Source organism: Netta rufina (genome assembly GCF_964035555.1).
Source record: "Netta rufina genome assembly, chromosome: 11".
Classification (NCBI taxonomy): domain Eukaryota; kingdom Metazoa; phylum Chordata; class Aves; order Anseriformes; family Anatidae; genus Netta; species Netta rufina.
Window position 1 is genome coordinate 10,610,186 of NC_140134.1, and position 24,024 is coordinate 10,634,209.

The 24,024-nt window shown below is 47.9% G+C and overlaps 1 protein-coding gene across 1 annotated transcript in view; it reads left to right on the plus strand.

Annotated features, from left to right (window-relative positions):
- The window catches only part of HCN4 (hyperpolarization activated cyclic nucleotide gated potassium channel 4), a gene marked incomplete at both ends in the record, with an annotated part of 98,730 nt that overhangs the window by 62,590 nt on the left and 12,116 nt on the right, over positions 1–24,024 (plus strand). Inside the window, 4 exons of the mRNA XM_084293428.1 lie at positions 2,158–2,376; positions 15,494–15,640; positions 16,571–16,811; positions 18,781–18,945. Of these exons, the coding sequence (XP_084149554.1) occupies positions 2,158–2,376; positions 15,494–15,640; positions 16,571–16,811; positions 18,781–18,945 (772 nt within the window). The remainder of the gene's footprint in view (positions 1–2,157; positions 2,377–15,493; positions 15,641–16,570; positions 16,812–18,780; positions 18,946–24,024) is intronic.

A 24,024-nucleotide genomic window follows, 5' to 3' on the forward strand; every position in this document is an offset into this window, starting at 1 on the left:
CCCTCTTAAACTACTGCCACACTGAACTCAGGAGGCAGCAGCATTTCTGCAGTGCGGGTGAGAAGTGCCTGCATGGGAAAGGTATTTGCTTTGAGAACCTTCTGGCTAAGAAGAGAACTGGCCTGAGGGGGCAAGGAGAGAAGAACTCACACGCTGCTCCATCAGGCCAAGTGCCCATCTCTGTCCTTTCTCTGCCAGACTCAACTGGTGGGTCCATAATAGAAGTGTGGGCTGGGGTAGGCTTAACCCCTGCACCATGGGTTGCTGGATTTTTGTCCTGAAACTGCCCTGTTCAACCAGGAGCATCAAATTGTTCAATTGATAGCCAAATTGTGCTTTTTCACGTCTTGCAATTTGTATTTAGTGCTGGGACTGACTCTTATCTCCTCTCCTTGCCGTGCTCCTCTCAAGGAGCTGCATTCGGCCCTGTGCAGGCAGCAGAGCGCAAATTCTTTTTGATTCCCCTTTGGGAATCACACACTGGGGCAAGCCAACTGCATAGCCAGGAATAGAGACCCCAGCGGCCGCATTGTCTGTTCTGAGGACTCAAAGGTATTTTTTTCCCAGTGCAGGAGGTGAACTGATTCTGCTCTGTTAGGGAGGGGAGCCCAGACAGGCTGGCGCCAGGAGGGAGCGGTCCCTTCTGGGACCCTGGATGTGCTGCTGCTTCTGTGTCCGCTTCGCTGTCACTTGTGTTGCTTTGCCCTTCTTGTTGCAGTGTGAATCGGGCCTGTCTTGCATAACGTAACCAAATAGGGCTGAGGTAACACTACCGCCTGTCTTTGTCCACGTGCTTATCTCCTAACCAGGCGTGATCACTCTCTGGAGGCTCCAGCTCTTTGCCACGGCTCCCACACAGCAACAGTACGCTTTGGTTCTGTTCACTACCTGTAAGCTTACTGAAAAATTTCCATCAACACTAGTGACACCCAGAAAGCTGGTTTTTGTAGACAGGTCATCAGCCATTCACCTGATTGTGGTTTAATCCCTCCAGGGAGGCATCCAGCACTGCTGGTCACTGGTGCTGAGGCTGCTGCATCTCTCTGAAGGAGTTCCCAAAAGTATTGCTCATCTCTGCCAAGCCCCAAAGCAGGCCTGCTGCACCATGACCTTCTAAGTTGCCGTGGTGTATGAATCTGCACTGCTATATCCACGATGTTAGCACCTTCCTAGGAACAGAAAGAAGACTGATGAATGTACAGATTATGTGCTGTGATGAATGTCACCGTAGCAGCGGTATTTTTTCACATGCCTTGTAACAGCAGTGTGTGATGACAGTGCATTTACTTTACAAGGTTTTGTGGCAAGGACTTGCTAGCATATAATACCCACAGGACATTAAATGTACCTTGTGCTGTTCCATGAACTCAAGCTAATCAGAATAGTCATGAAGCTTATGTTGTATTTTTCTCCCTTTCCCATGATATAATTGCCAAGGTGCCTCTGCTGTTAGTTGCAGTGGGAGAGCACAGGGTGTCCAAAACAGGCCATTGACTTCAGCTGGCTTCTCACGGTGGTTTATTGCATCTCTCGAATGAGACCATTTGTTCAGCTCCCCGAAAAAAAGCCCAGTTTGACGCTGCAAAGAACTCGCTGTCTGGACATTATCATCTTAATTTTCTGCCCTTCCCATCTCTTCAGGTAATGACCAGAGATCCTGAACATTTCCTAAATTGCCGGGGAGGAAGTGATTTTCCCCACTTTAAGATCTTACTGCTGGCAACCTTGCTCAGGCTCTCTGTTACCAGTTCTCTGAAAAATCAATTTCCTGGGGGAGTAATCATTTGCATCAGTCCCTTCTCCCACATGTGGGTCTCTTTGAAATTATCCCAGTGCATGATCCCATTTTATCCCAGGTTAGCAGCGTGTCAGTCTGGCTTCCTTTCTGAAAAGCCTTGCTGGAAAGAGCACATGGGACCTGTAAAACCCTGACCAAAGTCAGTTATTGTCAGATGGCTGAATTTAGGCTTTGTTTTTAAATCCAGCGTGCCCAACACTTCCAAGCCATCGAGGAATCAAATTGCTTGTTTAACATACAGGGCTGCTTTAAACATGGACTTTGGGGTCTAACATTAGGTATCCTTTTCTGAAATGTGTACATCTCCAAGAATGTCGTGTCCCACTGCTAAAGCTTTGTCTGTCTATCTGTCTCTTTAGAATGACTCCTGGGGGAAGCAGTATTCCTATGCGCTGTTCAAGGCAATGAGTCACATGCTCTGCATTGGGTACGGGCAGCAGGCGCCCGTTGGCATGTCAGATGTGTGGCTCACTATGCTGAGCATGATTGTCGGTGCCACCTGCTATGCCATGTTCATCGGCCATGCCACAGCCCTAATCCAGTCTCTGGACTCCTCACGGCGTCAGTACCAGGAGAAGGTAAGGACTGGGCTTTGCAACCCTTATGTGACCCAGGGGTGGTTTACGTGTTGTCTGGAGGAAATCAGGGCTGTGAGTAACTCATGTGAGAGGCCAAAGGTCTGGTGTCTTTGTCACCACAGCAGTTTACGGGTAATTTAATTTGTTTATCCAGACAGACCCATGGAGGAAACAGATGTGGGATCAGATGAATAATAGTAGGGCAACTGGGTGATTCTTTTTGTATCAGACTATCTTTTCAGATTGGCATTATCAATGTCACTGGTATCTAAAATTAAAAGTCACTTTTTCCTTTCTGAGATTTTCTTCCAAATCCCAAGTAAACACTCAGAACGTGCAGCTTTGTTTAGCAAGCACTTCCTTTAAAAATATCCGGATTAATCTCTTCAGTGCTTGTGAGGGAAGCTACCTAACAAACCCCAAAGCACAGATCAAAGCTCAGGAGCACCAGTTAGGTTCCCCAGGTAGCTATCGAATTAATTGCACGGTGGTTGAATTGCATAATGTAGGGCACAGAGAGAAATGTCACCATTGATCAGGTTACCGCTGCAGTGGCAATAACGCCTGGTGGTGGCTTTAAGGTGATGCTGCGAATTTGTAAGAAGTTAAGGGGCAAACAGGGGCACTCACTGTGATACAAAAACTTTTGGAACTGCCTCAATTCCTTCACTCTTTCCATGCCTGCAGTATATTGCTGTCTGTACAGTGGCATTTCGTCTTCTAAAGCAAAGGAGCTGCTGCTGCAATGATGTTTTTCCTTCTAGGACATGGGCAGGAAAAGCTGCCTTCACCTTCTGGTTGAAACAGCAGGTCTGCACCTCCACGAAACAGGAGGGCTCACTGAAGAGTGACTGTGTGTAACTGAGAGCAAGGGCCTGGCTGGCTCAGAGGTGTTACAGTCAGGGTCAGGTGAAGATTAAGAAGAAGAAGAATGAGGTGCTAGTACTGTTCTGACCTTGCCTGGTGCAATTAGATTAGGTGAGAGGGTAGCTGGTTTTCAAGTCCATAAAGTACGGCTAGTATGCACGGGCTTAAGAAAGGTGAGGTTTAAGTTGCTGCATGGAAGGGGGTGGGAGAAAGGCTTTATTAGGTGGCCTAGAGCAGGTCTGAGACACGGGGATTACAATGCTGGGCCACAGAAAGACCTTGCAGGAGGGCAGAGACTGAAAGCAAAGACCAGAGGGTGAATCATGCTTTTAGGATAGGGAAAATTTCAAACCTCAGCTTGAGCTAAAAGAAAAAGCCCAGGAGAAAAAGCATGGAGGTCTGGGGTGCGTTTTGCCTCTGTGTTCCAGATTGGCTGGACTAAGGCTAATTGAGACTAAGGCATGCCAAAGAGAAGGACACTGCAGCACTAGGAATGCAAGCTGATAAAATCTGTGTATGCAGAATATTTATTCAAATGTGTTTGAAGTAGCATAGAAGTCAAGGACTGATTTGCAAATCCAGCCACCTGGTCAGCCTAGCCGCAGCCAAGTTTACACCTGCAGGACTGGGCAGCGCGATTTTTTCCCCAGCCAGGTCTGAAGACAAGGGCAGAACTTGACCCTGGACATTTGATTCCACTCAGTGCTCAGGGAAATCAGTCACCAGTAAGCCAGCAGAGACTGTAGCCAGGGTGTCAGAAGTGTGAAATGTTAAATAAAGCCTGATTAGAATGTGAAGAAGTGAATGAGAGGGTTAGTAGATCCAGGAGAAAAGCTTTGTGATGAAAGCAGTGAGTAGAGGGTTTAACAAAGGGTGTATTTCATGTGTAGTGGTTATAGCAGGTTCATTTCCCAAGGTATTCTCCTAGGAACAAAGCCTCAGGGACTGAGTACATTCAATTTCCTCTTGCAAATGGGACAAATGATGGTCTAAAAACAAATATGTATTTACTTTCTGCATTCCTTAGCACTTGAATAGCCATGATTAAAATGAGGCTGCTTCGTGATTTGCAGCCCTGCAACTCAATTTAGTTCGGTCCTCTTGGGACAATGTGTCTGTTGAAGCATATTATAAGCAAAGAATCTCAACAAGTTGGCAGGGTCGACTGGGAGAAGCAGGCAGGAGTTTGGAGACTTCTGCCGAGTACCCCTTCGGGTGCAGATAGGGCTCTGCCTCTTACCTCAACAGGCTGCAGAGATTTTTGCAGCTGTTCCAGGAGTAGCCAAAGAAAGGGGGTACAGTTGGGAGGGAGAGGAGCGGCAGAAATTACCATCGTAACAGGACAGAAGAGTATAGCTAGTAACTTTATTGGCAGGCTTTGTGTAACCTTCAAGACAAGGTTTGGGAGGGAATTTGTAGTGAAATTTCAGATTGGTCTGTGTCTCTGCCAAACAACTTGTTCTTCCCTTGTACAAACAGGGTTTCTGAGAAGAGGAATAAAAGACAAGATGTGCTGGCTGTTGGATTCAATAGCAGGCTTGTCACAGTAAACAGTACATGATTTAGCCCCATCTTTCACTCTTGATTGGATTCATTGAACATTTGGAGACACTATCCCTGTTCTGTCTAAATCCCCTCCTGTAGCATCTGAACTTCATGCTGTGCTGGTTTCTGCAAGGCAGGGAAGCCATACAGGATCAGCGTGTTGGTAGGAAGCATGGAGATTTTGGAGAGGGAGGTTGAACCTTCCAAGACAACTCAGTGCCAGGGTTCCCAAGTGCAAGCGGAGAGTCCCATGTGGCACAGAGCACTCACACCAGCTCAGGCACTGGAAGTGGCACAGCCATCATGTAAGTATGGCTCTGTGCCATCCTTAAAAAGCTCTGAGGCAGAATAGCTCTTTAGCTCTGGCACTGTGAAGTGGCTGTGTTATTTCCAGTCCCCGAGACAAAGCTAGAACAGACCTCTCTGTCCTGTCCTGCATTGCACAGTGTGTTACACCCTAAATGATTTGCCTGTGGTCACACAGGGAGAGTCAGTGACAGCAGGGTCAGAAGCTGACTCCTATCTCTAAACTGCAGTCTAATGTCTAGCTTCAAAATCTCTTTGCAGCCATGACTGGTATCCTTTCTCTTACATGTGTATGATGGGAGAATATTACAAGTTCATCCTGAGGGGTTCTGATAGAAAAATCTTCCAAAGTCATGGAGTTAACATTTTATAACTGAATTGATCTGACAGCTCTGACCAAAGAGGGGAAGCCTTGCACACCTGTTCTCACACGGCGCTCTCCTACTCACAGCTGCACGGTTCCATTCTTGTGCACCACATCGTATGCTTATCAGACCTCTACCGAGACGATTTCTCTCTTCTGGGTTAGTTTTCTGCCAGGTGACTGGGTTGAATTGCTGTAGAGTCCAGCGAGTGCCAGAGCTGGTGCAGGGTGATGGTGGACGAGGTCCATAGCCAAGAGCAGAGGCTCGAGGCCTGTTTCGGCTGTTCTTGTATCAACTCACAACTTAGCATGTAGATTCATCATTGACTGCAAAATCATCGTGCAACCTGCAGTAACTGTGGCTCACAAGTACTTGGAAAGTACAAGAGTGGGAGAGTGCTTCCTGCTCAGGAGATGAGTAAACTAGTTGCATATGAAAGTTATTTTCATGCTTTTTGCAGGTTGTCCTATTAATTTCTTTCTCTAATCCTAAAGCTCAGCTGGATTAACATTTATGTCAAGTCACCACAAATACACACACACACACTCACTCATTCTGCCTGGTAGGCGCTGTAACCTTGAGGCTTTTGGGAGCAGTGATTATGCTGCTGACTGCAGCCGTGCTCCTCAGAACAAAGCAGAGAGAGACTCTGGGCTTTACTCTTCCATCGCAGCAGGATTCAGGCAGTGATGGGCATCCTGCAGAGAGGCTCGGCTCTCCCGCGTTATCTGCTCAGGTACATGCAGAAGAATGACTGATGACAAGTAGGAATTGCTGCTGTCAGCATTGCAGAGCCCAGCAAAGCTGTAATCTCTTCTGCCAGAGCCTCATCTCTGCTCAAGATCTGTCTGCTACACTGGTGTTCTCTCAAGCTCTCTGTTCTCCATATTCATTCCCCTGCTCCCCCTTCCCCTGAACAGTCTATCCAGTGCCTGTTGTTCTTAAAATACAGATTGAAACTGGGTAGATACTTACATATGCACAGCGTTGTTCCGAAGAAGCACCTGCTGCAGCACAATTGCAAAGGGTAACATTACAGAGAGAAGTGCTTTCCAAGTCCTGCAGAAGCACTCCTGATACCATTTGTAGTTCCTGAAACAGCCCTGTTCAACCGCCAGCACCCTCATTCCTGCAACAGACTCATCCCATTCTCTGGCTGTCCACGCCAAAAGGCACTTTGCTGTCCAACTCTCAACATTTCAATCCTTCTGTCATTGGCCTGAGCTCAGCAAAGAGGGTTTTGATACTGGTAATTGGGGAAAATGTAATAACTGTAAAGGCTGAAGCATACTGTCTGGAAAGTACAATCATTGTTGGAGGACAAAGCAGATGTTAGACCAATATTCATCAGGACAGAAGTGGGAGACTCTTGTCAGGCAACAGTTTGAACCAAGTGATGTTGTGTGATCCTTCCCACAGCATCCCTGTGGCACAGTACAGGTCAGGGTGATCTCAGCGTACTGGCTTGATGCCACTGGCCAGAGATGATGGTCTTCATCCCTCAGACTGTCAGGCACAAGTCCTCTCCCCAGAGAGCCACGCTAAGTCTGCAGCATGAGTTATTCCCCTGAGAATGGAGGCAGTTTGGGGACTGGATCAGCCCTGCGGACTGAAATTTGGTGCTCTAAAAACAGACAGAGCCAAAAGAGTACACACTGCCATTGTGCCTTACTGCTACAGAGGGGGCTGGGAAGCCATCTCCTGGGCTTAGTCAGGCCTTGCCCTTCCTTGGAGACCAGCAAGACAGAGCTTTATTACACAGCAGGTTTAAGAAGTGATTTTTTTTCTCCTGGTATGTAATTAAACTGTGAAACTTAGTGCTACAGGGTGCTGCGGAGGCCCAAAGTTTAATGAGCCTTAGAATATTTAAATAAATCCACACAAGGAAAATCTTTCAAGTGTTACTGAATACTAAGATGCAGCCATAACCCCTGGCAGTGGGTATCCCTCATCCTCTTTTGTCAGAAGCTGGGAGGGTATGGCCAGGAGCTGGGCTGCTCTACGCCTCGTTTGTTCTTTCTCCTCTTCCTCAAGGCATCTGAAACTGTCAGAGACAACACAGGCGAGAGGAGCCCTCAGCTCACCCTTTTTATGTTTTTAGGCTGTTGGACTACACAGTTTTCTGAACGGGCTCCAAATGAACGTGTGCATGGAATTTGGTGCAGAGATCCTAGCTGGAGTCCTGGACAGGGTATAATCACATTAGCCTGGCAGCACGCCTTTGCTGATTAGCCCCCTTCCCTCCCCTCTAAGCAGAGCTAATTAACCCAAACGCAGCACTGCACTGAAGCTGTATTAATTCTTGTGGCTCCAGGGTTGGTTTAGCCAGTGCTACCTTGGGGATGACACAGTGCAGAAATATGAAAATAACTCGTGTCAGCTGCTCTGCTGGCGTGGAGTTGGGCAAAGACTGCTGCTGTTCCTGCACGCACTCTGTCAGATGGGAGATTTCTTGTTCATTACCAACCTGGACAGGGTTTGTAGTGTTATTCCCAAGACAACAGGTCACCAGCATTGGTGGTTCCTCAGGTGGTGGTCTCAGTTTCTTAGAGTCCAAAGGGGCAAGTGTCCCCCCCAGCTAGTGTCTCGGTTCTGGATGGTGGGAAGGTTGCAGAACTCCCTGACTCTTGTGGTAGGGTGTGTAAAGGAGAGGCTTGGGAGTGTGTAGCACTCCAGAAATTGAAGGTGTCTGGAAAATTTAATCAAATGCAAAATGTAATCAAATTTCCTCATTGGAAAAAAGTTTGGAGAGCCTTGCTTTATCCTGTTATGGTTGCGCTGGTTGTGTGTTACCTCAAGTCTGCTCAGAGATGGCCTGAGAAGTGTTATGTCCTATGCTACCATCAATCAAAGCATTTGGGATAGATAACAAGGCTTATAAATGATGTGCTTTACTGATTGCGTCTAGCTGCAAGGGCTGCTGATGTGTTCTGGGCTTGGTGTCTCAGGCAGTGCCTCCAGGTAGGTTCTTCTGTGATCAGGGCTGGGTTTTCTGGCAGCTGTGCAGGCCAGAGTCAGCAAGGGAAAGGAGCAAGCCTGGATGCAGCTCAGGATACCAGGAGGGGTCCAGCTTCCCCCCCCGTCGTGGTAAAGAGTAGCTGGAATAGCAAGGGGTCCTTATCCCCACCTTTTTTTTTGCCAAAATTTGCAACCTGGTGTAAGTTGGCCCTCCTTTGAGAGGGGATTTGGACCAGGTGACCCCCAGGGGGTCCCTTCCAGCTTACATTGGTCTTCGTGACCCAAAGTCCCTGATTGCTTCAGGCAACAAGCAGTCAAGGTTTGGTGAGAACGGCTGGCTCTGGATTGTGCATGCAGTGCTGCAAGACAGCCCTCCTCTTACGGACACCACATCCACTTTGATTTGAGAAGAATGTTTGTAAGAAATAGTCAATAGAGTGGTGCCAATAATAGTTCATTCAGTTCAGGAACTCAACCAGAAAATCAGAAATTTGTGTCAGTTGTTTTAAGGTTATTAAATCCTTCTCATAAAAGAATCCTGCATTGATTAAGGAACGTGGAAATGCTTTCTGAATGAAAACCAAACGGTTTCTTTTAAAAACATCTCACAGTGGAAATTGTCTTCCCTTTATGGCTGTAACTCAACTGGGATCAAGTAGTTTTTTGGTTTTACAGAAGAATATTTCACGGTGAACTTCCTTTTTCTTGAAAGTGTTTACCCAAGCTTTACTAAGAGAAGCTGTAAAACATCTTCTCGATACCTGTGCAGTGGTGATCAGTCGGCACGAAGCAGGCAGTTCAGTGCCCAGGTGGGAGTGTGTCCATCTTAGAGGCAGCAGCGCCCATACAGAGCGTGTGGCTGGGTGAGGGGGATGAAGTGGAGGTGTATAGGCAGTGCCCTCTCCGTGCTCAGCAGGCGAAGGAAGGATTTGTTGACATTTCCATGTCTTTGCAGCACATCTTCACAGAAGGAAAAACGAAGCTGCCATGTAGTTTTGCTTTCTGTCAGCAGGTTTACGTAGGGGATTGGTCTTGGTTTGCTGTATCAGAGATACAGTAATTATAGCTAAGATTTTGACATCTTATTTCTGAGAGGAGAAACCAGACAAATAGTTTTATTCTTTAAGCAATGTCAAGCACAGCCTGGTCTGAGCGGTGTGTTCGTGCATGCACAAACACTGTGTGTTGTCACGGAAAGTGCTCTTTCCTCAGCAGCTCTTTGTATCCCAGTGTGGGATTTCAAACTTCATTATCAGTTTTGAAATTCATTTTGGCACTTGAACTGTAAATAAAAAAAGTAAATACATCATAACACGAAGAGCTAAGCCTCCCTGCTGAGCCACCTCTCCTGGCAAAAGGCTGCTCCCGGCAATACTGATTTCAAGCTCACAGACTCACTCTTCCCTTTTCCACATCTCTGGCCTTTGTCTGCTGGCAGATTTTACCTCATCTCTCTTGTCTTACTCTGCTGATGAAAGTAATGTTGATTTCTTTTTCCCCGTCACCCTTCAAGATAGGTGGATCCTGTGACATGGCCTTACGTCTCCAAAATATCCTGTTTCACAGTGCTTGATGAATAATAAAAGATTCCTTGACCAGGTCCAAAAGTGCATGGTGCAGGGCAATATGCTTGGGCTAGGATGTGGCCTCAAGCCTAGCGAGGCGTTCTCCTCAGGCGTCTTTCCCAGGCAGAAGTTGGTTGTGGAAAACCTTGCCATGGTGCACAGGCTTAGACCTTAAGGCTGAGCACCTGTAAAAGCGGACAAACAGGGCATTGCCACAGCATTTAAATGCGAACAGGTTGGTCCCAAGGTGTTTGGATCTGATTTCCTAGGACCCCTGAAGTTCTCAGATGTTTCCATTGCTTGCAGCAAAGCAAGGCCGTGTCCCCCCATGGTGTGACTGCTGGCTCAGTGCTACGTGCTGAACGGCTCCGTCCCTGTGCTGGGATTCCCTGGTTTGTGCTGGGGCCACTGCAGCACTGCAGCCGATGGGAGGAAGTAAACAACTGTTTCATCCATCAGGCTCATAATTGACCCTACTCAGTCTGTTGACATGTCACAGCCCAGAAATGGGATTGTCTGAAGCATAATCCCTGCCTGAATAGGTACTGATTACCAGCAAGGGGAGGCAGTGACAGCGGCTCATCATTGCAGCCATCCTCAGTATAATCAATGTTGTATAGAAACTGGAAAAAAAAGCTCCAAGAATTTTCTGCTGGAGTCTGTGGTATTCGTAACAGAGCAAGAGATAGAGAGCCAGATTCTACATAAAATAATTTCTGAAGGTATCACTGCAGTGAAGCTAAAAGCTTTCCATGTATTTCAGCATGTAACATGCAACACCTGAAAATCATCCTCCTGTAGCAAATTGAGCTGGTGCTGTGGTGCCAAAACAAAAACAGTGTTTGGAAGGGCTCAGACCCAGGACAGCACAGAAGGCTTCTTGCAGAATGAAGACTGGATCTAGAGGAAGTGACCGAACAGCATCCAAAGCTGAAGAGTAGACAGACATGGGTTTATGCAGAATCATGCAGAATCCTGTAGCCTCATCCCTAGCACCATCCTCCTGCTGCCTGCAGGCCAAAGAAGATGGAAAGGGCAGCATATGCCTGCATACAGCACCCCTCAGACACTTTCCCATCACTATGGACAGCATGGCCATGTTCACATGGCGTTTTATGACTTCCCTTGTTCTTGTTGGAAAACTGCAGGGCTGTGCTGAGGAGCACGAGTGTGTATGTCAAGCCAACTACATTCCTAAGTGTTGGCAGGTCAAAATGTGAAAGCCTGCACCGGGTACAGACAAACTATCAGGCAGAGAGCAAACTTCTATAGGCTAGGACTGATATTAAATATGCTCCAAGTTCTGCAAGTTCCCTTTGAAACCAGGAAAGATTGCACCAGCAGTGTTGGCGTGGTGTTATTGTGTTACAGAAGTTCTGTTTTCTTCCTCTCTTTCTCCTCATTGGACTCCAGGAGAATGTACCTCAGCTACACTGAGTAGATCTCCTGGTCGCAGAACAAATCCGGAGGGAGGAAATATAAATGACGTAGAAGACAAAAAACAGAACTTAGCATTTATTAGTTTTTGATGATTACTAAATGCTGGGGAGCTGACATTGCAGCACTGTTTTACTCCTAATCATATGTCAGATAAAATAAACAAAGAAGCAACTGTGTCCCATCAAGGCACTCCATCCGGTCAATCTTGTCATTTGATCTTTGCCCTTATGAAGCACAAATCCACTTAAGAGATCCACAGCATCGTCCATCATAGCTGCTTCCATGTATCTTAATGCAGTCTCACAGGATGTGCACTGCCATTCCCGTACAGCATTCGAAATGCTGTCAGAGCATCAGAACGTTTCACTTAATTGAAGATGCATTACTCTGCTCGATTCTCCTTTTCTTACACGAGTGCATCTCTGTTGATCTGCAGGAGTTTGGATGTGGAGACTGTGTGCGAGATTAAAGTCTTCCCCACAGCTGCCTCAGCCTATTTCCGGAAGGATGCAAGCAACACAGCTCTGTATAGGAAATGTATATTGATGTTCGGGTAAAAGGCAACTAGCATCCCAGGGCCTTTCATTGCAGTAGGTTATGTGTGTGTGCCCGTGTCGGTGAGCATACTGTGAAAGCGTGTAAGCGTGTTTGAATTAACTGAGTTGCAAAACTGGAAATCAGCATTTCTCTGCAGCTCTGCAGAGTGATGTGTGTGGACCAAAGAGGACTCAGAGAGGTGTCTGTGCCAGGGCTGGGGTGCAAGCAGCTCTTCTCAAATGCAAGATCTTTTTTGCGTTCAGAAGTAGGGCAAGGAAGTAGCCCAGCTTTTCCAGACAGTGATTTATTACTGCCAAAGGGGGACTCATGACAGAGATCGAGGGTATGAAAGGAGTTAAAAATATTTTGTTCTCTTTCGAATGTGAGTGATGTGAGCTTTGCTGGAAGGGAGGGGAATGGGGAGACAACTAGGGAAAGCAGCAGGTTCTAGAAGGAAAAATACTCATCTAAATGGTTCCCTTTTGATATATTAATGCCTTCTTCAAGGGCTTATTCGAGGAAAAACAGACTTAAAGAAAATGAGTTAGGATTTAAATTGACTCAATTGTCTTCAGAGAGATTTAAATAATTCCTAAATGAGTCTTTCCATTTGAACTCAGAGAGGCCACAAAATCTCTGCACAGGTCCTCCAAGCACAGGTCAGACTGAGGATGTGGAGACAGGAGGGCTGGAATGCAAGGGAGAAGGGAGGCAAAAGGAGGCTGTAAGGCTATGGCTGGCCACGTCTGAAAGGCACCCGACAGGGAGCCAACTCCGTGGGCATCAAGTGGCTTTAGGGACGGGGTCTGCACCATCTGAGAGCCTTGATTAATATCCATGCACTCTGGCGGTCGTGCTCACCACAGTCACCATCAGCCCCTGACTTAGTCCCGTTCCCGCATGTTGCTGGTGGCCTCGGGAATGATCTTATCTGGAGCTGAGGAGTGATATGTACTGCCCACCATGGACTGAAAGGTCCTCCCTCATGCAGGTTTTTCTTCCATCACACACAGAGAGAAGGGGCTGATGCTCTCACCTGCGAGCAGCTCTGCAGGACTCCATCTCTACATGCAGGAGAGCTCAAAAACTCCCCACCTGGCATGGGTGAGGGGAGGTGGCACTGCCAAAGGCAGGAGAGCCAAAATACCTCCTTCTTGTCAACTGTGATTCCTTATTCTACAATTTTCTTTTGTAACCGTGTTTTTAATTTGTGATCTGAAGCAGAACCTTTCATTCCAGTGAAGTAAATTTGTCCTGCTTTTACTCTGCGCCTTATCTGGGGACAGTGACTGTAGGAGAATCTGACAAGTCCCAGGGACTTTGCAGAGCCGTAATTTATTGCTCTTTGTTACAAAGCAATAAATCTGTATACAGTAGTGAGTAAGCAGAGTCCGAGTCTCCCCATCCAAACTGTGCTTGTGAATTTGAGAAGTCAGGGATATTTTTCCTGAGAAGCAGAGGTCAGCTGGAGATTGACAGCAAGTGCTTATGGTGGGGAGATGAGGGGTAGTGGGCTGGTGGCTGGGAGCAGGTGATGAGTGGCATCTTGTGACATGGGGCACACTCAAAGGGGTCACCTGGAGCTCTGACCAGTGAATCTCTGTGATGGAACATGTGTTGTGGTGCGTTTGCTGTGTGGTAGACACGGTCTGATACAGGACACGGGGCTAAAACTGAGAGTCTGAAGTGGTATTTTTGGCAAGTAATTTATTGAACAAAAGCACAGCATTAAAACAGAGCTGTTTGTGCATTTGAGATAAATTTCATAAACCTGAGTCAGCAAAAGTTGGGCCCTTTCCATAGTGCGTGTTCTGCATGTCCTGAATCTGATTTGCCAGTCCCATGGATGCCCCAGGTGCCGTGGTGCATCTCCAGAGGCAGCACACATTTCTGCTTCGCTGTCTGAGCCAAGCCCTTACACTTGGTGCATTTAAGAGCACAACCTGCAACATCCACGACTGGCTCAGACCAGGTGAGTTCTCCCCACCGGAGCTGCTGGTTTCTGCTGCCTTTGCCACCCCGGTTGAGGAGCCGCGGACTGTGCAGCGCCCAGCACAGCCCACTGCAGCTTCCTGCCAGTCTCTACAGAACTTCAGCAATCCAAATAAAAAAGTGCGCCGTTCATTGCCAATTCACCGCCTGGCTCCCCGTTGGGAGGTGGTGACTCGCTTGACTTTGATCATGCTGTAGTGATCATGAATATTTACAGCCAGCTCCTCTGCTGCAAGCGACAGACAAAAAGCTCTGGAAATGCCAGGAAACCCCGAGTGTCCCCTCTGCCACCTTGGCTTCTCCGAGTAATTCCTTCTCCTCTCTGGTGCAGATCAAGTTGTTAGCATGCAAGGCAGTGCCAGCACAGACTGTACTGAGAGCTGAGTGACACTGGTGTGTGCCGGGGAGATCTGTAATGAGCAGGAGTTCGGTAATTAGGCACTTCAGCACAAGCTGCAGTAAAGGGACATTCAGGGACAGATTTATTGGGGGAAAGAGGGGAAGGGGAGAAGGAAAGGGGGTGCGTGATCCTCTTATCAGCATTATTTAGTGCAGTACATGCTCAGGATCATGCTCCGTGTTGCACACTGGGGGAGGGGGCATGACCAGCACACATACCTTGTCCCTGCAGCACCTGCAGGGCAAGTGGGCACATTTACAGCCCCGTGCCCTTGAAGAAGTGTCAGGTACTGATAGAAAGCACCATTCATCCTCAGATACTGCTCTGGCATCAGGCAGCACGCCCTTGTATTTCCCTCTAAGTGACGTGATGGAAATGCAAATTGTTAGGCAAAAATACAGGCAAAAATACAGGCAGGTTTGACAGCAAAAGTTCATGGGCCAGCAGGGACCCAGAAAAGGTGAAAAAACCTGGACCTGTGCAGCTGTGAGTGGGAAACAAAAGTGCTCGGCCTCGTAGCTGGGTGGATGAGAACACAGAGGACAGGAGAAGCAGCCCATGGGTGCTGCAGCTTCATGCAAATAACTGTCAGGTTTCTGCGCCTCCTTCAGTTTGCCTGTGACTGCACATCCACGGCAGGACTGCTTTCTGCTGCTTGGTGCGGCACCTGGGACAGTGGGATCCTCTGCTGGGCTGAGACACCGAGGTGCTACCCATCACTTACTGGAATGGAGCCAAGCTGCCAGGACGTGTGCCCCGGCCTCCATTCTGCACAGACTTCTCACACCATTATTTGCTGAGCAGGGCACTGCTGGTTGCTCTTTACCCCCATCAGTTTTATCTCTGCGTGTTAGTACCCAGGGAATGTGGAGTTATGTCCATGGTGTAACTGGCTGAGGGTAAGTTTAAGGGTTAAAACCTTGGGCAGCTATTTGGGGAATATAATAAAGGTATCTGCAAGCTTCCCCTGTGTTCAGGCAATCGCTCTATCCTGCACCAGGTTTACCTGCCTCGGCCAACACAGTGTGGTGTGAAGGAAGCAGGTATGGGGATCAGCCTGGCATGTAGCTGTCCCTGAGTGGGTGCGGTGCCATTTACTGCGTGTCCTGCTAACTCCTTCTCTTTCTCTCTCCCCCGTGCAGTACAAACAAGTGGAGCAGTATATGTCCTTCCACAAGCTCCCTGCGGACATGCGGCAGCGCATCCATGACTACTACGAGCACCGCTACCAGGGGAAGATGTTCGATGAGGAGAGCATCCTGGGAGAGCTGAGCGAGCCCCTCCGAGAGGTGAGGAGGGGCTGCAAATGGGCAGTGTGTGTTCCAGTGAGGAGGAGACAGATGCTTCCCCTGCCCTTTTTCTTCCTGCTCCAGTCATCCAGATCCTCCTTCACCGCTTGGCTGGGGAGCGTTGTGCTGGGGAGATGTACTCAGTATCACTTTCTGCTGCTCCCTGAGTCTGAGCTGGCATGGCACAGCAGCTCCTGTGCGACGGAAGGTGCTGTCACACCCTCCGAGTGACACCAAGCCACAGGAAGAGGCACGGTCCCTGTCTGCTGTTTGACAGCTGAACAGCTGAATTGGGCTTTCTTCATCTGAGGTTGATGAGGCAGCCCATGCCCCGGTGACTGGTGGGCACCTTTCCCTCCCTCCTCTTGACACTGTCCCCAGCTGCCCAGGATAATTATTTCTCTGAGCGCCTTGGCACTTTTGTGCTGTTTAATATCTCATTGTCAAGCAAGGGCAACAGAGAACATAGGGCTGCCAAGGTGAGTTATAACGTTTTCCCAGAGAGGAGCCCTGGGCATTTTCATACAGCGTTTCACCAGCAATACGCACCTCTCACAAAATCCAAGGCTTTCTGAAGTAAGAGGTATATTTTATGTATTTGGCACAGTGGGGTGTTCCTGTTTTGTCCCTGCTCAGAGAGAAAGCATATGAATGAAGGCAATGAAGCATGGTGTCAAGCTATCAGCTTCAGTTAGCACTGCTACGTGCTGTGTCCCGAGGCCCATTCCAGCCTGCACTGGGGGCGCCAGACAAAGAGGACAGCATTGTTTTATTTTTGACTTTTTAACATACACACCAAGTGGGGAAACTTCATGGGTTATTAGATGCTGACTAAACATGTGTGTGTGTCTTTTCTGCTCCCTGTCCCATGTGTTCTCCCTGCCTCCCTCCCCCCCACCTCTCTCTCGTTTGTACTCACATTGTCATCAGGAAATCATCAATTTCAACTGCCGGAAGCTGGTTGCCTCGATGCCCCTCTTCGCCAACGCAGATCCCAACTTTGTGACATCCATGTTGACCAAGCTGCGGTTCGAGGTGTTCCAGCCCGGGGATTACATCATCCGGGAGGGCACCATTGGCAAGAAGATGTACTTCATCCAGCACGGCGTGGTGAGCGTCCTCACCAAAGGCAACAAGGAGACCAAGCTGGCAGATGGCTCCTACTTTGGAGGTGCGTGTTAACGAGTCACCCTTTCGCTCACATTTTCCTTCACTTGTCATACACAGGCAGGGCAGAATGTGGTATTGATACCCAGTCACCTCCTCCACCCCCTGTCTCTGTTCATCTCACCTGTCCTGCAGCTTCCCATAAGTAAATTGTGCAATGAGTGGTGGCTGGGAGTCGTGGGCAGTGTGGGAGTCGAGGCAATAAATAATAACAAAGTGGAGAAGGAAAACTTAGTTCTTGTAGTTTCATTTCCTTTTGCCCCAAGCAAACTGACAGATCTGTGAAGCTGAGAATCTAAAGGAAAAAAAATGGAGCATTCTCAATTCTCCAAGCACATTTATAGTGTTGCCTACTCCTACTGCCTGGCATCCATCATATGAGGTACTGTATAAACATGGAGGAAAAAACATAGTCCATCATCTCCCCAGTCTGTGGCTCAGCAAAATGTCGTGAAGGTCAGCAGGCAGGCATAATGTATCAGCAGCAGAGGCCTGGAACAGTGAAAGTAATACAAGGTCAGAAAACACCGTAAGAGAAGATTTAGGATATTGCTTTTATGAGTAACACAGAAACTCCTGCTATCACAGCCCCACAGAGACCTCACTGACACCCCAAGACAGACAGTTCTCTGGTAGATGCACATTTCAGTACAAGCACTGAATGCATCATAATTAATCACCTACCAGGAGGGGTAGAATGAAACCTGACTTTCCTTCCTCTCTGTAAGAACCGTTCTCTATTAAGAAATTCCAATCTTGCATTTCCTACACACTTCTTCTGTTATTTCCTGCAAAATAACCTGTTTGCAGCTACCTGCACAGGTAGCTCCTTGGAGAGCTGTACCCCAATCCCTTGGGGTACAGGGATTTTGTGCATCACTAGCAAGTTGGGTCAGCTTCCCGGGATTTGGAGTTGGAGGGTTTGAGTCAGGATACCCTTACTCTGACATATTTTATTAAAATTGCCCATGAGATTCAATGCATTTCAAATACCACACGCACAACTTCTCACACATTCAAAGACAGCACAGTTTCAGAGGCATTATTTTGTTAGGAAAGCAGCCTAAAACTCACAACCTTGTAGTGCTGCTACACTGGCGCTTTGGAGTGCACCCAGAATGAATCCTGAGAGTGGTGCTGGTAGATTGACACCCAACAGCACAGAAAAGCATGCTGTGACCAGACCTTCTGCCTTTAGGTCACACCATCTGTCTTTAAGTGCCTGTCTTAGGTGCCCAGACTCTGTGTGTAATCAGTGGAAAAGCAGGACTCAGGAGCTCTCTGCTGAGTGCTCAAGGAACGTCTGTGCCCAAATGAGGCATTTATGTTAGAATCAAGGACTTTCTGTTCTGTAGCCAGCTGAGCAACCTCTGAGAGTAGCTGACTGCAGTGTAAATACACCAAGAGTTAGTAAGTGGGTACCACTAACTTGGCTTATCCTATCTGTAAGCTTGTGACACATCTGTAACTTCCAAGCATCTTTGAACAGATAAATGTTCTGGGTTTGAGGATCACTGTTACTACCAGGCACCAAGGCCACAGGTCAGCACAGAGCCTTCATTGCAAATCTAAAGAGAGAATTAGCTTCAATGAGGGCACGGCATGACCTTCTGCTCCCAGTGCCCATGAGGAGTTGGAGAAAGACAGCTTCTCCACTCTGAATGCACAAATGACATCTTTGATAATCCACCATAACAAAACTTGACTGGCTAATTAGATCAGCAGAATCCCTGAGGTGCAATTGTACGCAGCAGCTGCCACAACTGAGCCCCCTGGTATTTTCTTGTTTAAATGTTACTGCATATGGAGAACACTACCACTGCTCATGCTTCCAGGGGGAGAGCAGGTAGAGTCTATCTGGAGGGGAGACTGGGTGGCTGGCAGGACTGCCCGTTGAGTGGCAGCGCCAGGTTTTGTATGGCAGGGGTGGTGGTGTCTGTCCCCACGTTCTCAGGCTGGGGTTCTCATTCCAGAAATTTGCCTGCTGACTCGCGGCCGGCGCACAGCCAGTGTGCGAGCCGATACCTACTGCCGGCTCTACTCCCTCTCGGTGGACAACTTCAACGAGGTTCTGGAAGAGTATCCCATGATGCGGCGAGCTTTTGAAACAGTGGCTCTTGACAGGCTGGACAGAATTGGTAAGTAGAAGATGTGAGGGTTTCCTTTCAACTACATGCTGCTCTGGCATCCTGGGCCCAGACTTGGTCCTTTTGGTCCCTTTTTCCTTTGCTGCATTTGTGAACTGAAGGAGATCCTACGCAGTCTCTCCTTGTCTGGTTTCAGCTCCAACAAGAAGCCCGTTTATGATCAGTTAGAACCTCATCCTTCTCTCTCTGTCTCTCACATACACATTTCTGCCTGCTCCTGCTTCATTTGTTACCATTTCCTTTTAAAGAACCAAGATCATTCTGACCCCATTAGAACCATCCTGGTGAATTCTCTAGATTTTGAATTTTAGCTCAGAATGTGTAAGTACCCAGAGCCCCCCAGGTTCAACAGAAAATAGGCCAGGCTGTGACCTCCCCCAGGTCCTGTGAGCAAACTTCAGTATTTCATTGAAATGTTCTGCAGCAGCAATCATCCCTCAGCACGAGGTCTTGGGTGTTTGTTGGAGGGTAGCCTGTCTTTTGCATGGATGCTGGTTGGGCTATGGCTGAATGGGTTAGTGGTATTACTTTTTAAAAGACAAAAACTGGAGCCACATTGATGAGGAGGAGTCTCCTCTATGAAATGCAGACCATAATGCAGCTTTTTGGGACAGTTGTTTTTCTGGTCATAGTTGGCAAGCAGCTGGAAAAGCAGAAAGCGCTGTCAGGACAGGAAAGCTTGGAGTGCTTTCTGGTGTCTTGTGCAAAACCATCAGCAAAGCACAGCCGCAAAGCACTGCCCAGCTGCCCACAAGAGTCCAATATTTTCAGTAGAAATGGGCACCAGACAGAACAAAGACATGGAACAGTTGATAGAACACTTAACCTCCCACAGCCCAGAGTAAACACAGATAACCAAAGAGCACCAATGAATTGGAATAGCTCACAGTCACCCATGCCACGATGCCGTCCTGTCCTGGGGGAGACATCACCTGTGCTGCAAACAGCCTTGTCTGATTAGAGGAGACCAAGTACCCGGCCTTGGTCACAACCAGAGGCATTTAACATAGAGATTAAGTGGCTTACACAAGGTCATGCAGGAAGTCTCTGCAGAGTTAAAGACTGAGCATTTCAGAGTGCCAGCCTAACTTCTTTAGTTTCTTATTCTACATCACTTAAAGCTGCACACATTTTCATTGCTTTCCAGAATCAAAAAGGTCAGTGCGAGTCTTGAGTACAACGCAGAAAGCAAGGAGGATAATGGGGTGGGGGTGGGGGGATAGGGAGGAAGCTGGCATCCCAGCAAGGGGTGCAGTGTCTCTGGGGCTTTTCATGCCAGGAACATTGTATTCTGTGCATCTCATTACCTGCTTCAGACCAGAAAGCGTGACCCCTGAAGAAAAGGTTATGAGCTAAATATGTAGTTTGGCCACTAATGAGGCCCTAGTGTAAGTGGCAACAGTCTCCTCACTTAGGTTATTTAAATTAGACTGAACAATCTTCTAGAAAATGTAATATCGAGCACAACCAGGGATGGGCCAGATTGACTTTATCTGAAGTTCTTTGTCTTCAGATGGTCAGTACTGCTCCGCTTCCTAGCCTGGTGCTCTTTGTAACTGTACATACAGGAGGGCAGGGCATTGTGTGCTCCTTGTCCTTTGCTCTGTGTGCAGCCGCATGCACAGCCAAAATTCAAGGCAAATGTAGCACAGACTGCTCGTCAGCAGTGATGCCAAACTTTCAGGACGTTCCCAAAACCACTGTGGAATTAGGTAAATCCTTGGGTGCTTAACCTGCAGTGATGTTACCAGAACCTGAGGGAGCTAGTCTGAAGCTAGCTGGTGTCTTTTCCTGCTGCAGTCCTTGAGCTGCTGTGTAGACAGAAGAGGATGAGAAGCTACTACTGATACTGCCCTGCAGCATTGCTTGTCTCAGTGCGAGGATCAGAGACAGGCACTTTACTGTTGAAGATCTGAGCTGTCATCCTCACTCCCAGCCATCAGCACTGCCTGTCGTCGTACCGCTGGTGGCAATCATCAGTCAGGCCAGATCCCTGGGTGTAAGGGCTGGAGGTGTGGGAGACAGGTTGCAGGTCAGAGAGCAGGATCGTGCTTGCTTAGTGGCTGCATCGCAGGCATTCAGAGATCTGCAGTGATGCGCACACCAGCCACTGTTCTGCCACTGGGGTGGTGGCTGGACCAGCTGAATGCTGATTTCCTTTTGCTCCTTCCCGGAGTCAACTTGAAGGAGAGAAAATGCCTCACTGGTCCCCTTGCAGACTGCGTCTCCACATTAAAGAACTTCCCAGAGTTCCTTCACCTTTCTCACTCTGCTTTGCCGCTGTCAGTTTGAGAACGGATTGCAATCATTTCTCATACAGTGGCAGGACAGTGCTATTCTCCCCATTATACAGAGTAATCTTAACCCAGAGCTACCCAGCTGTCCAGTTGCTGTTGATTTCAATGCGATAAACACTTGGGAGCCTTTCATGATGCAGATCAAAGCGAGTTGCCCAAAACTGCATTAATAATTGGTGTTAGGGCAGGGAATTTTACAGTGGAGAAACTGAGATGTGGGGAGGTAAAGCCAACCTGCTCAAGCTGACGCTGAGTCAGAGGCTACAGAGAATAAACTTTGCTGGCTCAACTCGTAATCCTGTAAGCCCAAGGCAGTGGTCCCTTTCCACAGCTCCATCAGAACTATGCCTGAACTATCCCTGTGATGTTACTCAAGTTTCCAAGGAACAACACTTAGACCATGAGTCAGACCGCTCATCTGGGGCATTTCATTGCAGGCAGCCTTTTTGGCTTGTAGCTCCTTCCCATTTCCAGTGTGGAGGCATGCAGGAAAGGCTGCCAAAAGCCAGACAGGAACCTCCATGTCTGTGCAGCTGTGGGAAGCCTTCTTTGCAGTGATGGTTGAGGGGGAATGCTGCTCCTCACAGCTATGTTTTCTCAACCATCATAAAAAAAACTCATTTGTTTCTTCCCCTAGGAGAAATTCCCTTCCACATGCAGCTGCAAAATGTCAGTATAAGGTCAGAAGGTGGCACAGAGCTACTGGAATAACATGCCCTTTGGTGCAGAGCTCTGGCATTGTCCTCCCCTGCTTTTGCCATTCTGCTGACCAGAGCCAATATCAGTCCCTGCACCATAAAAAAGGCACAGACCTTTAGAGCCATACTCTGGAAAATCCTAGTGCTCTCCCTGTTTCCCTGGCAATCAGACTCGACAGCTGCCTATTCTCCAGCTTTATGTCCTCTGCCATTGCAAAATAGCATCCTCATAGCACCTTCCAGCCCCGTCATGTGTAACATTCTTTGGCTGGAATTTCCCAAAAGAGCCTAAGGGAGTTATGCCCATCCTACTGGAATTGGCAGATCCCATGGAAATCCCTGCCTTTTATAAATAAGACATTTCTTCACCTTCCCCTGAAATGTGCGCCATCCAGAAGCAGCAGCACAGTAGCTGCATAACGGCACGTGACTGGTTAGGGAAGTCAGGAGCGCTGCACCGAGCTGAGACTCTGACAGTAAGGGGATTGTTACAGGGGGCTGAGAGTAAAGGACTAGGGGCCAGAAGGGCCTGGTATGAACAGAGGATCTGTATTTTTGGTTCATGCTGCATTCGGCTCAGGATCTGTACACAGGATGGAAGCAAGTGGGAGCCTCTTTCCAAGTCAGTGTTGCATTCACTGAATTCATTCGACCCAACAACACGCCCTTGAGAAGCCCAAGCTTCACTGAGTACACAAAGTGATTTGGAGGCCTCCATCATTGCTCTGGTACCAGGGTAGATCCATCCAGTATTCTGCCTGTGCAGTGAGGAATCGAGAGCAGGGAGAAAAATCTCAGTCCATCCAGCCACAGGAGGCATGCTTACAGGATTAGCTGCTATACAGAAGACTTAGAAAGCGTGGTCTGAGCTCACCTTGGTAGCAGAGAGACAGGGTAAGAACGTAAGACCCCATCCCTTGAAGCACCAGGAGCAGTGCTGGTTGACTGGAGGTGCAATGAGGCATTCGCTTTGCAGAGCAAATGCACTTTGAAAGCCAGTGGCTAGACAGAGGGCAAGGAGAGGGGCAGATGCACGCAGATCTGTGCCCCCTATCGCTTCCTGCTGGTAGCCCAGCGGTGCGGTGACATGGAGGGCACAGCCCCCAGGAGCTGTCAGCTCCGTTGATCGTTCTGGCAAAGAGCATGTTGGTGTCTCCTCCTAACCTCTGTCGTTAATGGGAATTGATATTGGCATCCTGCCTGGGCCATGCGTGGCTGGGGAAGAGGTTTCCCAGGTGTCTTGCACTTGCAGAGCTCTTTAAAGACTGGAAGGGATTAGTCTCTGAGAATTGACTAAGGCCAGGATTCTGCAATGATTTGTGTCCCTGCTTAACTCTGCTCTCTGAGTAACTTCAGACTCTAAAGAACTCCTCAGGCTGCAGAAAATCACATGCACAGGTCTCCACAAGCTCAAAGCCTGAAGATTGAGACTCAAGGAAATCAGGCTGACCACTGATTAATAATGATTTTACCACTGATTTAATTTCCCTCTTTTTCTTGTTCTTGACCAAGCTGTAAAATTCTTCCTAGTGTTTGTTTGTTGAAATGATTTGTTCGTTTCTCCAGTGAGTAATTCTGTGTCTGACAAGCGTTTGTGAACAGCCCCAGTTTGTGATGTGTCGGTTGGTTACATAAGTTGTAGGATTCTGGTCTTGTCTGGCTTTGAAACTGGCTCTCGGTGACCATTGAAGCTTAAAATTAGATTTTCACAAGTATTTGCACTTGTAAAACACAACCACTCAAATGTTCACTGAAAGTAAATACAATACGGGTCGTGGATATTGTCAAATTGAAATTCACCAGTGCATTCCAAAAATATTGGGGGACAATTATTTTCCAGTGCTCACTGTGCTGTAATAAATACCATGAACGTCTGCCATAAGGTTGCTCACCATCCGTATCAAGGTCACCAGTGGGAGCTGAAAGAACATTTTGAAGGCAGGGAATGTTATTTTTTCAATTTCTTTGGGAATACTTTACACCAAACAGTTTGAAATACATACATTTTGAATGCCAGTTGCATATATTTAGATCCAGGGATCCCAGTTAACCCTGGATTAAAAATGCCTTGCATT